Raw genomic sequence first — 22,329 nt, forward strand, 5'->3', positions numbered from 1 at the left:
TTGCTGCTTCGTTTCTCGTGGTGAGATTATTTGGTTCTGTTCTAATTTGCCGTAATATTCCATTACTAATTTTATTTTAATTCTGCTCAATATCAATTTCGTGTTAAATTCCAATTTATGTCAGAAAAGTGTTGTTGCGACGATTCTTGATACCGCTGCTGATATTGCCTAAAAATAAACAAGGTTGCTGCCGCTGCTGTAAAATTGAAAATAAATAAAAGAGGAATTGATGCGTGTAACTACTGAGCTTTAACTAAATCGAGTTAGGGATTTTTTTAAAAATCTATTTTACATTACAGAGTTGTTTAAATAGATATTGATGCAAAAAGATATACTTCTGTGATTATATTTGTCTTGTAAATGTGATAGTTTGTTAGACTGAATTATTGGTTGTTTGATTGCATGAGTGGTGTATGGTTGTTGATAAGAAATCGGTTTGAAATGTTATTTACTTGATTATTATGAAAAGTAGATTTTCTTGGTTTTGGAGTTTATTTGGTAATATAAATGAATCGATTTTGGAAATAATTTGAGATATGAAAATAAATTGATTCTGGAAGCGATTTGATTTTGAGTTAGTCTGATTTTATAAATGATTTAATATTTGAGCTGGTTTGATTTTAAAAAGAGTTGTATTATTGGAATTGGTTCGAGTTGAAAATAATTTGATATTGGAACTAGTTGAATTGTGAAAAATGATTGAGATTTAGAAATGGTTGAGAAAAGGTTTGAGAAATGTTTGGATGGGATCTGAAAAGGGTGACAGAGTCCGAGTTTTAGAGGAGATGCTGCCGAAATTTTATAAAATTGGAAGTTTCATTTGGAGTATTTATTTAAAAAGATTTAGTTTTTAAACATTATATGTTTTAAGATTGATTTATTTAGAAAGGAAAGGATTATGGTTTGGTTTGGGATTGCTGTTTAATGGAATGGAAAGAATGATGATGAGGATTGACTTTGAAATATGATGTTTGAATGAATTTTAAAAAGAGACATGGATTGACGAATGGTGATGGTATTAAGAAGGGCTTAGATAATGATGAATGATGAATGAATTATTCATATGACTTATGAATTTGAATTATCTGAGACACGAATTTTTCTGAAAAAATGCAGTGGCTTGCCACCATTTGCTCCAGGTTGGATTCATGGGGATGCGTGTCGGGGGACAGTCTAAGGTTTTCGGATTTGTCGGGTTGGCTGGATAACCGACAGATGAGCTCATTAGCCATAGGACAGGCATGCATCATATGCATTTGTATGCTTTGCTTGGGTTTGAATTTTGGTTTGGTTTGCCTATTTGTTAAACTGTTATTAACTGCTACCTCAACTATTTGCTGTAACTACTACCAAAACATGTGTTTTCCTTGTCTGTTTTGCCTGTGTTTGTCTTGGTGTGCTACATTTGAGAATGGACTTTGGTGCTGAATTAATGATTGTGTTGATTGATTGCGTTGGTTTTTGATTAAGATTTTCTTATAAGAAAAGAAAGGTTTTGGATTTCTGAAAGGTTAAACATTATTTCTTTGAAAAGGTTTTGAACGATTAGCTATTGATTTTTAGAAGATTCATAAGGTAATGATAATCACTGAGCTTGAAAACAGTTTTCTTATTAAATATCTTCTTATGACAATTCTGAAACTCCATGGTAAAATCGTGTGGTTGGGTTCTCACCCCCTACAGCTTTACCTTTTTAGGAATCGGAGGAAGGAGCATTATGGAGAGTTATACCGCGTATTGGTTTATTTGATGTTGTGTTAATTAGATAATTTTTCTTCCCTTATCTTTTTTATTACAATTTTGTAAGAGGGATAGGAGTTGTATGTTTTATATGTATATTATGTTATAAGCTATTATGGAAGAAGTCTTGTAAATAAACCTATGCATGTTTGTTTTTTTTTATGTAAAGTATTTATTTTCGGTTTTCAATGAAGTCAGCAATTTAAGCATATGAAATTAGTCGTAATACTTTTTGCTATCAGAGTAGCGCAGCCGAAAGCATAACATTCTGATAACGAGAGTATTACGATTTATAATTACTGTGTGCATGTATTCTCGTATCTCAGAGAAAAATAAAAGAGTAAAATATAATTAGATTTTTAAAGCTTTTAATTTCAAACTAATTAATTCTTAAAAGAAAATACTAATTTAATCTTTAACAATAGTAAATAGTAGACACATAATGTCCTTCTAGTTATTAATGTATTACATAAAATTTAACAATGGTGTTTATATGTACCGTTATCTACTGTGACGTATTTATTTATGAAAGATTATCGTGCAAATAATAATTTTTGGAGTGAAATTTCACCTATTTTAATAAGTCGTGATAAATAGAGAGTAGTTGATAAATATTATATGAAAACTCAAAATATAATAAATATTTCACCATCAAAATTATATGTTTCGATACTTATGTAACAACAATGAAATATGCACCACTATAGATAATAAAATACATGAATAACTCTGTTTTATTTTGCATTATTCACTATCTAAAAGATATATATGTCCATCGTTTATTATTATGTGAAGGACTTAATTGATACTTTTTTTATTTAAAGACTAATAGATCTAAAGTCGAAATCCTCAAACATCTAATTCTCATTTTATCCAAAATAAAATATTAACTTTGTGCTTTCAGTAGTAAGGTTTAATAAATGTTTGTGTAACATGGCTTTAGCAGAAGGAAGTCAAGTAGGTGAGAGATTTTATAATGTAAAAGATTCTTATTCCATATTTGATTATAGTGACTCATTCGTTTTCTTAATTATATATGTTATCTTATCATTTATAAATTATTTTGAGTAGTAGTTGATGTGAAAAAATAATCGTTCTTTTCCATACTCTGAATAATAGAATAAAAATTTCTCTCTTGGAAGAAAGTGAAAAATTGTTCTAAAAATTCAATTGAGATACCAAATTAACTGGTCATCACTTTTATTGATTGGTCTTAGAATAGTAAAGCAACATCATTTATTGAAAACAAAGCACAAAGATAGTAGTATAGTACACATATATAGGGAAGGCTTATCTAACTGCATGCACACACAAATTGAAAGGAAATATAATTCAAACAACACGATGATGATTATTGACGTTGCTGCGACAGTAGTTTCATGAATTCAACACTAATATTTCTTGGATCCCAATTTAGCGATTCGACCCTTCCTCTCGTCGGACAGAATCTTAGCATAGCTACATGCAATCAATTAAAGAATAATTAGTATTATTCATATTCAAAAACAACTATCTTTATGTATATATATAGTTAATTACCATATAAGCTCTTGTTTATACGTAGTAGTATCATCCATAGGTTCGAGTTCGAAAGTTACTGGATTGATCTTTTTAACGTTTCCATCTATCATCTTATTCGCAATATCCACCAGATTCTGCAAGTTAACCGGGTCTGCATTGTCCATCTTATCCATATCTGGGGTCAGAGCATCCGTCTGCAATAATATGTAATGTTATCTTATTATAGATTTTGCACAAACATAGTTAATTTAATACCTTTTAAAAGCAATAGATTATAAAATTATTTTTAAGTTGGTTCCTAATTTTCTTCTTTCACTTAAATTCAACTGATAAGAATGTACCTGAACTCGAAGGTAATTGCGCTCAGTGTTACGAGCTTTAAAGACACTATAAGCGTAATAATCCACTATGTCTGTTGATGCAGCACCGATACTTTCTAATATAGGGGATCTTTTAGTCTCAAGTTGAATCATCCATCCCATTTGACTAAATTTATTTACTGTGCTAACCGTCCATCCCGGCGCAGAGACCGGTGGTTGAACTCCACAACCCAGAGACAGCAGTAGAATATTGGAGCAGTCGTCTGCTGTGTCCATCATTGGGTATAACTCTGGATGTTTCATCTTCTCTTGTCCTAATTCACTCAAAGCCACCAATACCTGACAATAATATATTATGGGAAAGTATGAGGAGCCAATGAAATATTTATACAATGTATACAATGGAGGTTTATGAAGTATTAGACATATAATCATTAGTGTTACATTTTCTCATTAACTGAAACTTTTGGGATGAGTGGTATCATGACATGATATTAAAGTGCTAGATCCAAAAGGTCAAGAGTTCGATTCTTGGTGAATCTAAAAATTAAACTAATTTTTTGAGAAGATGTTTATTATCCCTTGTACTCTGATGGATGTTCATTTCATAACTCAATAGCCATACTAATTTTTTGAGAAGATGTTTATTATCCCTTGTACTCTGATGGATGTTCATTTCATAACTCAATAGCCATTGTACACATTGTACAAATAGTCCATTGTCTCCCTAGCGGGATCCTTATTTATATGCTTTCATTTTACAGCAATTTAAAAAAATAATAATTTAATATTCATTATTTTATAAATACAATATTCATAATTACAAACTTATTATATTTAATGTTACTCAATTATTTTGATAATAATTAAGGTACAAAATAAAATAAAATAAAATAAAATAATTAAACAATTCTAATAGTTATTTTAAAAGACAACGAGATTTTTAATAAAAAAAATATTTTTTTCTGATCTTTATTTTTATAAGACTGATTATGAGACTGATTAGCTCTTCTGTCAATATTTTTTAAGAGCTAATTAGTCTTATAAAAATAAAAATTAAAAATTAAAAATAATATTTCTTTTTGCTTGAGAATCTCGTAATCCTTCAAAAGAATTATCAAGAGCTAGGTTGAGTATTCATTCTAAAATAAATTATAATAAAAAATATAAAATAAAACAACCGTGACATGACGATATGATATTGCTAAAATTGACATGATGAAAAAATTCAACGTTGATATTGACATGATGAAAAAATTCAACGTTGATAACTTAACGTTATCATAAAAGCTATGATTAATTAATTGCTGGTATTAAAATTATAGAAACTGGCTACTCTAATATTTTTAACTACTTACTGCTTAGCTATATATATTTCTTTTTTGGTTTTAGATAACAACGTACTGACCTAGATCTCTGAAATTTATGTATAGAAACTTGATGGAGAGCAGGCAAGAATTGCAGACTATTTTGATGTGGTTGCAGGAACAAGCACTGGTGGACTTATTGCAGCAATGTTGGGTGCTCCAGATGCCAATACAAACAATCCTCGTCCAAAATATAATACTGATGATATAAAAAATTTCTATATCAATGATGGTCCCATAATTTTCACTCCTCCTGATAACTATGATTGGACTACTCCTGGGCCCAAATATGATGGAAAATTTTTACACGAAATTGTGAAAGAAGAATTAGGATCAACTCGATTGGTTCAAGCGTTGACCAATCTTGTGATCCCAACCTTTGATATATTACGACTTAGTCCTGTTATTTTCTCAAAGTTTAAGGTGCAGATTATATATAATCTATATTTTTTTAATAATCTAGAAAGAGAAAATAAAATTAAAAATAATATGTTAAATAGAGTTTGTTGGTGGCTGGTGATGCATGCAGGCTCAAGAAGATGAATTCAAATACTTGAATGGACTCCTATCAGATATAAGCATTTCAACTTCAGCTGCACCTACATATCTCCCAGCACATTGTTTTACCTCTGAAGATGGTAACACAGAATTCAATATGATTGACGGTGGTGCAGCTGCCGGTAATCCGGTAAATTAAACCGTTATAATTTATATTTTCTAATTATATACCTTAAAATTAATTCTCACGAATAAATTAGAATGCACTTCTTGCTATTGTTAGTTTAAATTTTTATAAAAAGTGACATTATGACATAATAATACATCAGAATTTTTATATTCGAAAAATCTAAAGTTTGATATTTAATAAATTCCAAAAAAAAATATAAGTCAAATAAAAAAAATTATGCAAAAATACAAACAAGTTATTCGTATATTTTTTTCTTAATATAAATTTTTGAATAATATAAACTATTAAAGAAATAATAACCATATGATCGAGCTAATTAAAAGTAGTAATAGTTAGTACAAACTTATACTAGCCTAACATTAAGTATTTTATTGGCTCCTCATACTTTCCCTATAAATAATTTTATGAAAATAAAAAATGTTTTTTGTTTTAAAACTAAATAAAATATGAATATGTGTATCTAACCTTAAGCTCTCCCTCAAGGAAGTGAAGAACAACAGCAGGGATGAGTCCTTTTATGCCACCTCCATCAATGCTGAGGACAGTGAGTAACTTTCCCACTGATGGAGGTGGTAGCTTCGATGGTGAGTTTAGTCCAGCCATTAAGGTTTATTAGGACACTAATTAAGCACTTAAGAAAGTAGAGAAAGAATGAGTCTATAGAAGAGTACTCAAACAAACGAAGGAAGGCGTGAGTGTAAGCTTAAGAATCAAGCCTATATATAGAGCTCGTGTCATACGATAATGCTCGAGATAGGCATTGGATTATTGAAATAAAATATGAATTTTTTGTTTTGGGGCGGGGGAATAAATGAATAAAGCATTGTTTGAGATTAACACGTGATGATGTATTATTATAATTGCAGTGGAGTATAATAATATGTATTGAAAGTAACATTTATATAAACATATTACAAATGATAAGGTTAAGGTACGTAGTCTAGCAACTTCTAAAGTTCCAACTGCAATTTTTAATCGTTGTTTTCTAACTTGTGAATAATGCATATGTGTAATAGTTTTAGAAAAATGGTGATTTCACTCTTTTTTTATGTTACTCTACATATAATGTTTTTAGATATTATATATTTTATAAATTTAAAAAAAAATGATATTATCAAAATTAGAGTGATAATTTACTTCCATAGTCTTATTTTTTTGTGATGCTACGTGTACATTAAAATTAGCCACCAAAATCAACTATCAGTATCAAATATATGCCGAAATATAAATACATGTTAAAAATAAGTTAAATCACACATGTATTTATATATAAATACATTAATGCTTGATTTTAATAGCTGATTTTAGTGTATAAATAGCATTTTTGTTCTTTATTTATAAAAATTTAAGTGTTAATACACAATACACTAAAAAATATTAGGAAGGAAAAGGCCAAAAGAAATCAAAACACATCCACAATTAGAAATTGGGAGTTACTCAGATAAAGACGTTTAAAACGTCTTTTTTTTAAAGACATTTTTTAATTTTTAGAATTTAATATATATAATCGATTAAACTGTGTTATTTTTGTTAAAATTAGACCAGATAAATCAATTTGACTGAAAAATCGATAAACCAAACATTGAACCATTCTAAACTAATATTCTTTTTTATAAAAATTGACTACAATACTCTTATTATAAAAATTGACTAAAATACTTTTATTTTATATATATTTTAAAAATCCTAAATCCTACCCTATGATGGCATAGAGAGAAGAAAATGGTTAGAATTTAGGGTTTTCAAAATTTATAAAATAGAAATATTTTAGTCATTTTCTATAATAGGAGTATTGTAGTCATTTTTTATAAAAGAAAATATTAATTTAGACTAGTTCAAAATTTAGTTTATTGATTTTTTAGCTAAATCGATTTGTCCGGTCAAATTTTGATAAAAATAATTCGATTTAATCAATTACATGTGTTAAATTTTAATTACTAAAAGATCATCTTTAAAAAAAGATGTTTTAGGTGTCTTTATGTGAGTGGTTCCCTTAGAAATTACTTTTAAAAATGAAGAGTGCTAAGGGCCAGCAAGTTTTATGATTTATAGCCATTAATTAGTCATTATTGATATTTTTAATAGTGTGAGATTTCATCCAATAATGTAGAATTACTCACTTTTCTTTTGCTAGTTAAGTGCTAGCCAAATTTTAAAAAAAGTGTTGACCCTAAACTTTCTATTTAAAAATTATTTTAAATTTTAAAAGTAATTTCAACAAATACTATTATTGTAACCTATACTTATTAAAAATTACATTTATATTTTGTTTTGATTATCAAATATAAGTATCATAACTTTTAAAATATTATTTTGAAAACAATAAATTACTTTTAGAAAATATAACATATTTTAATAAAATATTTGAAAGATAATAAAAAATAATTTTAAATAGTTGAAAATTATATTATTTTATATTTTTTAATTTTTTCCCATTTTATTTATATTCTTTAATTACGACTGAAATAATTAAACAATATTAGTCATTAAATAGAATACATGTATAATTATATATATTATTATAAATATTAAATTAAATATAATAATTTTATGTTATTTTTTTTTATTCATTATTTTAAAATTTGTTAATATACACCATGATTACGATAGGTTGCATTGTTTATCGATATATATGCGTTATTATTGCAGTTATATTGTTAGTTTAAACTTTAAACACACATATAAAAACGAGTTCAAAGTATAGGGGTTGTTGTAGCCATATAGGAGGGAATTATCGTCAGCAGTGCATATTCGGGAGCATAAACGACAATAATGAACGTGCATTGCCCTTGAAAATGATTAATAAAAGTTAAGAAATGAACAAATTAAAATAAAAAAATACTTTTAATATTATAAAAAAAATTATAAAAAATATATTAAAAGGCATACATTTTGGCACATTTATTGTATGTTGACCTCATTGCCCCTAGACGCTTTTTATTTTTGTTATTGGGTTTTTATTAATGTTTTCAAATAATGGAAGAATTTATGTATTTTTTTTATGTGGAGGGCACAAATTTAAGAGACAGATTTATGATTTAAAAAAAAATTAATGTCCAATTCTGAGTATTAGATTTAGATTTTTTATTTGTATTTTAAAGAGACCATTTCGATAAAAACATAAAAAAAATGTCTTTTTTTAAAGACGTTTATATGTGTCATCATGATATTATTAGATATTTTTTATTAAATCGGTTAATAATTTATTTTTTAATAAATCAGAATAAAATTAGTTTATTATAGCAACAATAATAAACCTAATTGTCTGTATTATAATTATTAGATTCAATTTGATCTGATCAATTTACACAATCTAAATCGAATCATGTTTAAATTTTTTGATAAAAAGACAAATATATTCCTGATTTTTGTTTTAAAAAAAATGATCTAGTAAGTTATGTAAATTGGTCGGTTCGACCGGATCTGATAACAATTGAGTTTATTGTTATTATTATAAAAAAATCGGTTTTATTATAGTTCGTGAAGAAATTAAAAAAGAATTGATTTATTAATACGTCCCATAATAATGCGACACATAAACACTCTTTGATTTATTTTATAATAGAAAAATATTTATTTCAACATAAATCAGACTCTTCAATTTTGTGCACTATAAAATCTGACCCTTATATATCAAATAGATTCTCATATACAAATTTTATTTTTTTTGTATATTTATAACAAAATTTAATTATAATAATATACTTTTAATATAATTTTATTATTTATTTTATTTTTTTGACTCACATTTTGAAAATACTCATTCTCATTGTAATTTTCCAAAACAAAGGAATAGAGTATAAGGAGAGTTTTGAAGAGTTGAGGGAAGAAGAAGGAGAAAATGAGAATTTTAACGAGTAGTTTAGGCGTGAGATACATATAAACATACAAATTAAACGATCCAATTTATTTTTAATTATTTTAATTTTTTTTAATAATACACAAATTAGATGGTCTGATTTAAATTTTTTCAAAATAATAATAATAATATTAATATCAAAATCGGACCTATTAATTTAAATGCTTCAGAATTTAAAATTTTTTTACACCAATAAAAAATCAAACAATCCGATTTTTCTCTATAAATTAAAAAAAAAACTACTACCTCACCGTATAACACACCCTATTTCTGTATCGTATCATAACACACATATAATCTATATTCAAAAAAGTTTCAACCATTGTAGACTATTTATAATTACTGTGTGCATGTATTCTTGTATCTCAAAAAAAAATAAAAAGAGTAAAATATAATTAAATTTTTTAATATTTTGGCTTCGGACTAATTAATTTTAAAAAAAGTATTAATTTAGTTCTCAATAATAGTAAACAATAGACTCATGATGTTTTTTTATCTGTTAGGAGTTATAGTGCAGTTAGTGTGATAGCTGTTAATTCTGTTAGAGTTAGTTAGTAAGGGATCCAGCTGACTCAGCAGCTTCTAGTAGCTTCCATAGTTTGTTACAGTTTGTTAGATACTCTTGTGTGCATATAAATAGCAAAACCTCACATGCTGCAATTCAGTTGTTGATTTGAATGCAGCTTCACGTTTTCTCTGTTTTTCTCTTTCTCCCTCTTTCTCTTTGAATCACTCCTTTGAGGCCTGGTACCTTTCATGGTATCAGAGCTTCCAAGCTTCGCTGCTTTGCTGCTCATTCAACAATGACACAAGGATTCATAGCCACTCTAATATCAATGAAACTGGATGAAGACAATTTTCTGCAATGAAAGGATCAAGCAATCTCAACCATAGAAGGGAATGATATGCTGAGCCACGTCACAGGAAAAGGAATTCCTCTTCAGTTTGTGCAGTCGGCTGAAGGAACAGACACCACCACAGTGAATCCAGATTATTAGAAGTGGAAGAGGCAGGATGCTCTTCTCAAATCTTGGCTACTTGCTTCTATGAGTAAGCCATTTACAACAAGAATGGTAAGTTGTGTATATACGAATCAAGTGTGGAAGAGGCTAGAGGACCATTTTTCCTCTCAGATCAAGGCTAAGGTGATGCAATTGAAAAACAAGCTTAGCACACTCTAAATTGGAGGATCAAGTCAGTGCCAGGTTTTTGAGCAAAACCTTGTGCTACCAGCCTGGCTTTGTGCTTCTGAAGTGAGCCATTTGCATTATATTTAAGCCTAAACATCCATTTGCTTCCAATTGCCTCCCTATCAGGTGGGAGCTTTACCAGCATCCATGTATTGTTTCTTAGAAGGACTTCATACTCTAAGTCCATTGCTGCCTTCCACTCAGGAGTCTTGAGTGCTTGCCTGACACTTCTTGGCTCTATACTGGCCAGAAACAGCTTTGGTTTCACAATACCTGCTTTACCTCTAGTCAACATTGGATGAATGTTTTGGGGAAGGGTTGTGGTTTTTGGATCCGGTTGGGGGAGTGTTGTGGTGTTTGGTTCAGGGTTAGATAAAGGAAGGACAATTTCAATGTCATTGATAGGAATAGGAGTTGGGATTGAGGAGATTGCCACTGGTGCTGTGGTTTCTGGTGAAGACTGTTGATTAGCACTTAACTGACTTAAGGTGTTTAAAGAGTTGTTGTGTGGTGTAGAGGGTTGAGAGAGATTGGTTGAGGTTGTATGTTGGGATGAGGTAGGCTGTTAGTTGGTAAAGGGAGCCTGAATGGATGCTGAGACTCTTGGGATTGTAGGAATTGAGTGAATTGGACCTGTTGCCTCAAGGTTTAATTTCTACCTGCCTGCTGAAATGGAAATTGGTCTTCAAAGAACACCACATTTGGTGTGATGATGACCTTTCCCTGTTGAGTAAGGCATTTATAGCCTTTCTGATCAGTTCCATACCCAAAGAAAGTGCAAGGAGAGGATCTGAAGTCCAGCTTATGTTTGTTGTATGGTCTCTAATGTGGGAAGCACAAACACCCAAAGACTCTGAGTTGATCATAGGAAGGTTGTTTGCCAAGCAGTTTCTCTGTTGGTGATATGTCATTTAGGACTGGTGTTGGAAGGATATTGATCAGTTTTGCTGCTGTGCAAAAGGCTTCACCCCAGAATCTTGTAGGCATGGAGGCTGCTGCCAATAAGGTGAGTTCCATTTCTACTATATGCCTGTGCTTCCTTTCAACGGACCCATTTTGTTGATGAACATGAGGACAAGTAAATCTGTGTTGAACTCCTTTGACCTGCAGAACCTGTGACAAACTTCTATATTCGGCTGCATTATCGCTTTGTAACATTTTAAGTTTAGTATTCAATTGCAGTTCAACCTTTTGTTGGAAATTTTCAAAGACTATTTTTAATTGAGCTCTGGACTTAATTAGATAAAGCCAAGTATATTTTGAAAAGGCATCAACAAAATTAACATAATACAAATTTCCATTGCTGTCTGGCATTGGGGCAGGACCCCAAATGTCTGAATATACAAGGTCTAGAGGATGAGTGTACTCAGTTTGTGAGGAAGGAAAAGGGAGCTGATGGGACTTACCAATACAGCAGGCTGAGCAACTTATTTTAACTGGTACAGTGGGAAATTTACAGACTCTTAGGACTTTAGACAGCACAGTATGGTTAGGGTGACCTAGCCTAGCATGCCAAACAAGGGAATCAACTTTATTACTATTATTCCTTACTGTATTAGCATATGCAGCAGCAAAGCTAGCTGGTGATTGCATCTTGTTAACACTAGGAAACCTATAGAGGCCTTTTTCCACAATGCCTTGAAGCATAATCTTCTCAGTGTCCTTATTCTTTACTTAGCACCTATCATCATGGAATTCAAAGAAAATTTGATTGTCACAGCACAATTTATGCACACTCATTAGATTCTTTGTTATTTCAGGTACACACAGTAAGTTTCTCATGTGAAGTAACTTAGAGCTCAAGTCAGTCTTGAAATAAGAGTTTCCAACAAAAGAAATGTGCAAACCTGTTCCATTGCCAACTACTACTTGCTCATTTCCATGATATTCTTCTTTCTCCATCAGATTCTTCTCATCATGTGTCATGTGATGTGTAGCTCCAAAGTCAGGGTACCAACTGGAGTCATGAGCTGTTGCTGGTGTTGCTATGAGATTGCTGAGATTTGCTTGTGGTTGAGAGTGCTGATTTCGCCCAGTGTTGCTGTAACTTTCACCACCAAAGCCTTCTTCCTCATATTGATCCTCACTGTACCTGAACCAGCAAGTTCTTGCAGTGTGTCCATATTTGTTACACAGCTGACATTGTGACCTATCATACTCGTAGCTTCTTGAATTATACGTTCTGCCTCCTTTGTTGGCCTGCCTGTTTGTATCGGATTCTTGCATCACTATCAATGTATCACATAAAATTTTAACGGTAGTATTTATATATACTGTTATCTATTGTGATGTGTTTATTCATGAAAAATTATCTTGTAGATAATAATTTTTGGAGTAAAATGTCACCTATTTTAATAAGATTCATAATAAATAGAGAGTAGTTGATAAATATTATATGAAAACTCATAATATAATAAATGCTTCACGATAAAAATTATATGTTTTCATATTTATATAACAATAACAGAACATACACCACTACTATAGATAATAAAATATATGAGTAATTTTGTTTTGTTTTACACTATCTACTAATCAAAAGATATATATGTCTATCGTTTGTTATTGTTGAAGGACTTAATTGATATTTTTTTATTTAAAAACTAATAAATCTGAAGTCGAAATCCTAAAAAATGTAATTGTAATTTTATCCAAAATAAAATATTAACTTTGTACTTTCATTAAGGTTTAATTACTTTGTATTTCTATACAGTTTTATCAAACATTTAACTAAGTGTTTATAGTTTAAAAATTTATAAACTTCTTTCATAGATGATCGTGTTTGTACTTTTTTCCTTGGTAAAAGTATAATTAGTTTTTTTTTTATATACTATCTTTAATATTCACATATTATATAAGAATGTGATAGTAACTACACAAATAAATGTTTGTGTAACATCGCTTTAGCACATGGAAGTCAAGTAGGTGAGAGATTTTATAATGTAAAAGATTCTCATTCCATATTTGATTATAATTACTCATTTGTTTTCTTAATTATATATGTTATCTTATCATTTATAAATTATTTTGAGTAGTAGTTGATGTGAAAAAAGAAACGTTCTTTTTCGTACTCTGAATAATAGAATAAAAATTCTTCTTTTGGAAGAAAGTAAAAAATTGCTCTAAAAATTCAATTGAGATACCAGATTAACTCGTCATCATCACTTTTATTGATTGGTCTTAGAATAGTAAAGCACGCAACATCATTTATTGAAAACAAAGCACAAAGATAGTACACATAGAGAAGGCATATATATCTAACGGTGAAGACTCACGTGCAGTTTGTTTTGATATGAAGTTGATATAGTACAGAATCGTTAGACAGTAATTCAGTCAAATTTGTCAAATTATCTAACGATTATTAAATATCAACTTCACATAAAGACAATTACACCTAAGTTTTTACCATATCTAACTGCATGCACACACAAATTGAAAGGAAATATAATTCAAACATCACGATGATGATGATTGACGTTGCTGCAACAGTAGTTTCATGAATTCAACACTAATATTTCTTGGATCCCAATTTAGCGATTCGACCCTTTCTCTCGTCGGACAGAATCTTAGCATAGCTACATGCAATAAATTAAAGAGAATAATTAGTATTATTCATATTCAAAAACAACTATCTTTATGCATGTATATTAATTACCGTATAAGCTCCTGTTTATACGTAGTAGTATCATCGATGGGTTCGAGTTGAAAAGTTACTGGATTGATTTTTTTAACGTTTCCTTCTATCATCTTATTCGCAATATCCACCAGATTCTGCAAGTTAACCGGGTCTGCATTGTCCATCTTATCCATATCTGGAGTCAGAGCATCCGTCTGCAATAATATGTAATGTTATTGTTTATGTAATTATAAAAGCAATAGATTATAAAATTATTTTTAAGTTGGTTCCTAATTTTCTTTTTTCATTTAAATTCATAAAACTGAATGTACCTGAACTCGAAGGTAATTGCGCTCAGCGTTACGAGCTTTAAAGAGACTATAAGCATAATACTCCACTACGCTTGTTGTTGCAGCACCGATAATGTCCAACATAGGAGATGTTTTTAGGTTAAAAGATGCATCAAATTCAGCCATCCATTGTATTAGATTCCATTGATTTACTGTGGCAACGTCCCATCCCGGCGCAGCCACTGGCGGTTGAACTCCACAACCCAGAGACAGCAACAGGATATTGGAGTAGTCATCTGTTCTGTCCATCATTGGGTATAATTCTGGATGCTTCATCTTCTCTTGTCCTAATTCACTCAAAGACACCAATACCTGACCAAAATATATTATACATACATAACATTGTGTTTAGAAATAATAATGCACCTAAAGTTTTTATATAAATTGGTACAAAGGATATTCTTTAATTGAGTCTATCAAAATTCAGTTTATCAAGATTTATTAAGTATATTAAAATTAAAGGTGAAAATTCATATGTAGTTAATTTCATGAAAATTAATAACTGAGAATAATTAGATGAAAATTAATCTTTGACTGATCTTAGTTAAGTTGTCTGACCTAAATTTTCACTATATTAAAAGCAAAGAAAATGTTATAAGCTAGTATAATTTTATACTAACTACTACTCTTAGTTCATATTGTTAGATGTATTTAATTAGATAAATATAAATATATTATAATATTACTTCTTTTAACAGTTTTAAACAGTAAAAATAAAATATATGAATGATTATATTTTTAACATATTTTTTAAGTAAAAATTTCTTTTAAATTTGTTTGTATTTTTGCATAAATATTCTTTTTCTCTTTTTTATTTAACTCATATTGTTCTTTTTGTTTTGGAGTTCACCAACTATAAAATTCTAAATTTTGTGAACATACAAATTTTGATATCATATTATGATACTATTTTTTTTTTCAAAAACTTAAATTAGTAAAAAAAATATATGAATGATTATAAAATGATTTTAATTTATTTATGAGAATTAATTTTAAGCTATATAATTTAAAAAATATAAATTATAACGATTTAATTTACCGGATTACCAGCAGCTGCACCACCATCAATCATATTAAATTCTTTTTTACCATCTTCAGAGGTAAAACAATGTGCTGGAAGATATGTGGGTGCAGCTGAAGTTGCTATGCTTATATCTGACAGCAGTCCATTCAAGTATTTGAATTCATCTTCTTCAGCCTGCATGCATACCTTAAACTTTGAGAAAATAGTAGGCCTAAGTCGTAATACATCAAAGGTTGGAATCACAAGATTGGAGAATGATTGAACCAATCGAGTTGATCCCAATTCTTCTTTCAAAGTATCGTGTAAAAATTTTCCATCATATTTGGGCCCAGAATTAGGAGTGGGAGTGTTAGGAGGGAAAATTTTGGCACCGTCGTCGATATAAAAATTTTTTATATCTTCAGTAGTAAATTTTGGACGAGGGTTGTTTGCATTGGCATCTGGGGCACCCAACATTGCTGTAATGAGGCCACCAGTGCTTGTTCCTGCAATCACATCAAAATAGTCTGCAATTCTTGCCTGCTCTCCATCAAGTTTCTATACATAAATTTCAGAGATCTAGATCAGTATGTTGTTATCTAAAACAGGAAAAGAAAATAAGAAATATAATATAGCCAAGTAGTAAGCGATAAAAATATTAGAGTAGCTAGTTAATTAACATTTTTCTAGTTTTAACACTAGCAATTAATTAATCATAACTTTTATAATAATGTTAAGTTAGTTAACGTTGAATTTTGTCTTGTCAATGTTAGCAATAACATATTTAAAATTATTTTTGAATTTTGTCGTCATGTCGGGGCGGTTATTTCATTTTATATTTTTAATTATTACTTATTTTATTTTGTGCCTTAATTATTATCAAAATAATCGAATAATATTAAAGGTAATAAGTTTATAATTATAAATATTGTATGTTTAATTTTAAATTATTATTTTTTTAAAAGTGTTGTAAAATAAAAGCATATAAATAATTTTATGAAAATGAAAAATGTATTTTTTTTAACTACATAAAATATGAATATGTATATCTAACCTTAAGCTCTCCCTCAAGGAAGTGAAGAACAACAGCAGGGATGAGTCCTTTTATGCCACCTCCATCAATGCTGAGGACAGTGAGTAACTTTCCCACTGATGGAGGTGGTAGCTTTGATGGTGAGTTTAGTCCAGCCATTATGGTTTATTAGGACACTAATTAAGCACTTAAGAAAGTAGAGAAAGATTGAGTCTATAGAAGAGTACTCAAACAAAGGAAGGAAGGCGTGAGTGTAAGCTTAAGAATCAAGCCTATATATAGAGCTCGTGCCATATGATAGTGCTTTAGATAAGCATTGGATTATTGAAATAAAAATATGGATGTTTTGTTTTGGGGCGAGGCAATAAATGAGTAAAGCACTGTTTGAGATTAACACGTGATGATATAGGAAAAAGATAGAAACTAGCAAATTTTGTAATTTTTAGTTATTAATTAGTCATTAATAATATTTTTAGGAAAAATATAGCGTACTAATATATTATCTGTCAATTTATTGTCAATAATAATTAATTATTATATTTTAAACACATATATAAATAGACACATCTAAAAAATATATCTATAAAGACACTTCTATTAAACACAGCCATAAAAAAACATTTTTATTAGACACATCTACAAAGACACTTCTATCAAACACTCTTATAAATAAGAATTGGCAGAAATTGACAGAAATATTGTTAGTAACATAACGGAATTGATATTTTTAATGGTGCGTGATTGTATTTAATGGCATAAAATTATTCAATTTTTTTTAATATTTAAATACTGACCAAAATTTAATAAAAGTACTAATTCCCTAGCACTTTTTGATGATATATATATTACCATAAAAAAAGTTTAAGTAGTCAGTATTTTTAAGAGAATAATTTTACATCATTAAATATAATTTCATATAATCACAAAAATATATAATTTAATTTTATACCATTAAAATTATTAATAATAACTAATTAATAATTATAAATCACAAAATTTATTAGCTTCATAGGAATCTTCTTATTATAATTGCGGTGGAGTATAATAATATGTGTTGAAAGTAACATTTATATAAACATATTACAAACGATAAGGTTAAGGTACGTAGTCGAGCAACTTCTAAAGTTCCAATTATTGCAATTTTTAATCGTTGTTCTAACTTGTAAATGCATATGTGTAATAGTTTTAGAAAAATGGTAATTTCACTTTTATTTTTTTATAACGTTACACTACATATAATGTTTTTATATATGATATATTCCATAAATTTATTAAAAAATAATATTACTAAAATTAGAGTGACAATTTATTTCCGTAGTTTTATTTCTTTATATATGAAAATTTGAGTGATACACATACAATACGTACACTAAAAAATAGTGCGAAGGAAAAGGGTCTTAATCAAACCAAAAGAAAAATACATACAAAATGAGATGGATATATAATATTAAGGATGCATGGGTTTATTAAAGTTTATTAAAAGGTGGTTATGTTTTTTAAAGTATAAATTTGTATTTGGTGAATAAAAATATTATATGTTTGTTTTTTTAGTTTTTAACAACTATGAATATTTTTAAAAATACCTGTGAAAATATTTTTTGAAATCAGTTTATACTATTTAATTATAAATTTTATTATATTAAAAATAATTTTAAATTTTCAAAGTAATTTCACCAAATACTATTATTATTGTAACCTATACTTATTGAAAACTACTTTTATATATAATTATATATATTATATATAAAATTATAGATATTAAATTAAATATAGGTGAAAAGTCAGGTCTAGTCGACTTCATATAAAATTGTTAGTTAAGAACCATTAAATAAAAATTTAGTCAAATAAGCCAACTGCACTTGAGTTCCAGTTTAAATATAATAATTTTATGTTAGTACTTTCCTATCCATTATTTTAAAATTTGTTATATACACCATGATGAGTCCATGATTACGATAGGTTGCATTGTTTATCCATGTATGTGCGTTATTATTGCAGTTATATCTTAGTTTAAAGTTTAAAAACACATAAAAAACGAGTTCAAAGTATAGGAGTTGTTGTAGGCTTTTAGCCATATTGGAGGGAATATCGTCAGCGGTGCATATTCCGAACGATAAACGACAACAATGAACGTACATTGCCATGCCAGCACATTAATTATTGAATATTATATATTATCTTTACGTATTTTTATTTTTAAAAATGATCGATAAAAGTTAAGAAATGAATAAAATAAAAATTTTAATATAATAAAAAATATTTAAAAAATTTAAATATTATTAAAACATATTAACAAAGTTTTATCCTACTAAATAGAATGACTATGTAAATAAAAAAGGCAAATTCATTATTTCTGAAAAAAAAAGGCATGCATTTTGGGTTTTGGCACATTTATTGTGTGTCAACCTCATGTTGCACCAATTGAATGCACAAATGACAAATCCGATATTATATTAGAGTAAAAATTTTAAATAATTTTTTATAATTATCTTAAAAGATAATCAATATTTTAATAAAAAATATTATTTTAAAGATATGAGACTAAATTAATATTTTTATATTAATGAATAAGTCTATATAATATATTAAATTATGTTAAACTATTGATTTATTCATTAAAAATTAATTAGTGTTGATTAATTTTTTTATTAGGAGTTTCATTGTTTTTTAAGAGTATTGTCAAGATCGTTTAATTTTTTTGTATTATTTTTTTAAATATATTATCTAAATTTATTGGATAAAAGTAGGGGTGTTTATGGTTCGACCCGGTCTAAAGACCCGACCCGGTCCAAAATATTTTAGGAGTAATTTAGTGTGATTTTACTGGGTCTATAGTGGGATAAGGGTCTCAAAAATAGACTCGATTATTATTTCAAGCCGGGTCCAGGTCAATGCGAACTCGAGTTCACCTAACTTATGTACACCCTAAAGAAACTAAAAAAGATATATATGTTTTAAATTAATTTCAATATTATGTTATATTGATTATAAGCTTATTGTTTTATTTTTAATCACACTTATTGAATCAAAAAATAGATCAAAGAAGAATTAAATTAGAATTTATGAACAAATTCAAGTTCAAATATGAATATCAACTTTTTGATAACAAGTTTCTTTTTATAAATAAGTACATCATAAATAAGTTTCTTTATAAATAATTTCTTTATAAATTATTGTTAAAGCTTTTTTTTGTTGGTTAGATGGATTGGATAACCCCCAATCCTAGTACTACACAACACACTCACACACTCTTTACACACTTACCAAATATTTTCTTCCTCGGTAGTATTTGAATTCGGGACTTTTGAAGTGGGGAGGGGGAGATATACTATGTGAATTATGACTCATTGGCTATTGTTAAAGTTTTAAAGACCCGGTCTAAATCCCGTATAGTTGTGGCCTAAAAATGTTTAAATTTTATCGGATTTAAGACCGGATTAAAATCTAAAAAATAGACTTGATATATGTTTAGGGCTGAATTTAAATTAGAACAAATCCGATTTCACTCAACGCATGAACATCCCTAGATAAAATTAAAAAATATTAATAATTTTTAAATTATTTTTATTTATAAAAAATAAATATTAGTGATTAACATATCATATAAATATATATTTTTTAATTATTAGATTTTTAAACCAATTTAAATTTTATAATTAAGCTCTTATTAATAATAAACATTAAAAAATATTTATAAAGTGTTAATTTTCTATTATATTTATTCTTTGCGGATATCATGATGGAGAAGCGAGAGCGTGGAGCACATAATGAGTGATGAAGTTGAGTTTTTTATGATATAGATTATAGCGAGAAACAGAGAAGGGAAGAAAGAAAGAGTTTCGTAGAAAGGTGAGAAAAAAAATATTATTTTGTGTCATTCTAAAAAAAAGGAGAGACTCACGTTTAAGAAATTAACAAATACTGAAGGTATCTTTAATTTGAAAATAGAATATTTTATTAATCTAAACGGTTTGTTGTTATGATAACGATCTAATTATAAAATTTAAAATATTTTAAAAAATTAATTAAGCAAGGAATACTTAATGTTACGCTGGTATAATTTTGTATTAATTATTACTACTCTTACTTCGTATTTTTAAATATATGTAATTAGATAAATGTGTTATAATATTACTTTTTTAAAAAATAAATTTAAAAAAATAAACAGATAAATAATTATATCTGTAATTCATCGTCTCAAATAAAAATTTATTTTACGTCTATTTATCTTTACACAATTGACAGGACAATACTATTAATTAAATATGGACACACAAGAATAGTGATCAAGCTACAAACACCATTTGATAGGTACTTCTACTGTATGCCATGAGATGAAAACTTAGATGTACTCGACTTTAAGTGAAGTTGATAACTGAGAGTCGTTAAATGATTTAATTGATTTGACAAAATTTTTATCCTACGACTCTCAATTATTAACTGCACGTGAAGTCGACTGCATCTTAGTTTTCACCTATATATAGCGCGTCATTATTAAAATTAGATTTCTTGGTTTAAATACATCTTAAAAGAAATTTAAAGTTTATTTGAATGAGCTTTTAAAAAAATTTCTTTTTTTTGATGATTTATTTAAAAAAAATAAAAAATAAAAAAATTATGTTTGAATATCTCATAAAAAATATATTTTTATTTATTAATTATTGTTGGATATAACAATACAAAAATATTTTTTGTTTATTTATTATGTAAAAATATTTTTTTAAAAAAATATATTTTTTAAAAAAGATATAAATTGTAACTTTGTAATTTTTTATTTTTCTAGTGCTTTTATTTTTATTACTAGAAATTTACCAAATACGCTAAAAAAATATTTTTCATTTGATTTTTTTTATCAATTTAATGGCATCCAAACAAGTACTTAAAATAAAAAATAATTATTAATAAACATACATTATTAGTCGCACATTATTTATCAAAATCAACTATCACAGTATAATATACATTAAAATATAAAATAAACTTTAAAAATAAATTAAATTATACATATTTAATAACTAATTTTAGTATATAAATAATATATTTAATCAAAGAAATATACATTTTGTTCATTATTGACTATTAAATAATGAGTATTGACCTCAAATTGCACCGAAAATGCTCGAATCCGGTATTATTTGTTGGGATAAAGTATATTTTATCTCTAAAATTTTTAGAAATTATAAAAACCTTAAGATTAATGACTTTTAATTTTTGATCTATTAAATATTTTAACTATCAAAAGTTAATCAACAATTCTCTTTCTCATTCATAGGTCCAATCAGTCCAGACTAGACCATATTATAGTTTACTAGGTTTGTGTTACATAAAAATTTATAAGTCTAATTTTGGTCTATTATTAGAGACCTTTTTTTTTTAATGGATTGTTATTTTAGAGGCATAGTCAGACCTTAGGTATGTTTTTTGAGCGTGTTTCATTTAAAACAAAATTCAATACTTGATGTGATATGAAATATCTTAAGTCTAACTTTAAAATTTTGCATACCTTAAAACTTTTTTGTTTACATGGATTGGATTATAATAAATTGGACCTTTGAATCTATCTAATTAAAAAAAATTCAGTTTTGAGTCAACGAAAAATATAATTTTGTCGTATAATTTTATGAAAGAAACAATTGGACCAA

The 22,329-nt window shown here is 27.8% G+C and overlaps 2 protein-coding genes across 5 annotated transcripts in view; both read right to left on the reverse strand.

Annotated features, from left to right (window-relative positions):
• The window catches only part of LOC107487183 (patatin-like protein 2), a 64,099-nt gene extending 47,137 nt beyond the window's left edge, over nucleotides 1-16,962 (reverse strand). The window contains exons 1-5 of one of the 4 annotated variants that reach the window (XM_021141905.2): nucleotides 16,709-16,944; nucleotides 15,691-16,212; nucleotides 14,634-14,963; nucleotides 14,341-14,516; nucleotides 2,917-3,198 (exon numbers count right to left, since the gene is read on the reverse strand). In XM_021141905.2, the coding sequence (XP_020997564.1) occupies nucleotides 3,132-3,198; nucleotides 14,341-14,516; nucleotides 14,634-14,963; nucleotides 15,691-16,212; nucleotides 16,709-16,846 (1,233 nt within the window). In that variant the 5' untranslated portion in view covers nucleotides 16,847-16,944 and the 3' untranslated portion in view covers nucleotides 2,917-3,131. Of the gene's footprint in view, nucleotides 1-2,916; nucleotides 3,199-6,101; nucleotides 6,312-13,825; nucleotides 14,261-14,340; nucleotides 14,517-14,633; nucleotides 14,964-15,690; nucleotides 16,213-16,708 lie in introns of those variants that run through there. The other 3 variants (XM_021141904.2, XM_052262013.1, XM_052262014.1) reach the window with 3 other exon arrangements.
• On the reverse strand, nucleotides 3,263-3,929 carry LOC127747719 (patatin-like protein 4). Its single transcript, XM_052262015.1, has 2 exons — nucleotides 3,603-3,929; nucleotides 3,263-3,455 (listed from the first exon to the last, which is right to left on the reverse strand). The coding sequence occupies exons 1-2, from the start codon at nucleotides 3,882-3,884 to the stop codon at nucleotides 3,276-3,278; spliced, it is 462 nt and encodes a 153-aa protein (XP_052117975.1). The 5' UTR covers nucleotides 3,885-3,929; the 3' UTR covers nucleotides 3,263-3,275.
• Nucleotides 16,963-22,329: the final 5,367 nt, after the last annotated feature.

This window comes from Arachis duranensis, chromosome 5 (genome assembly GCF_000817695.3).
Source record: "Arachis duranensis cultivar V14167 chromosome 5, aradu.V14167.gnm2.J7QH, whole genome shotgun sequence".
Classification (NCBI taxonomy): Eukaryota; Viridiplantae; Streptophyta; class Magnoliopsida; order Fabales; family Fabaceae; genus Arachis; species Arachis duranensis.

Excerpts from the sequence above, each read along its gene's own strand:
- LOC127747719 (XM_052262015.1), bottom strand. The coding sequence starts at position 3,884 with ATGAAACATCCAGAGTTATACCCAATGATGGACACAGCAGACGACTGC. Across the intron at positions 3,456-3,602 it reads GCAATTACCTTCGAGTTCAG|ACGGATGCTCTGACCCCAGA; the intron begins GTACATTCTTAT and ends ATATTATTGCAG.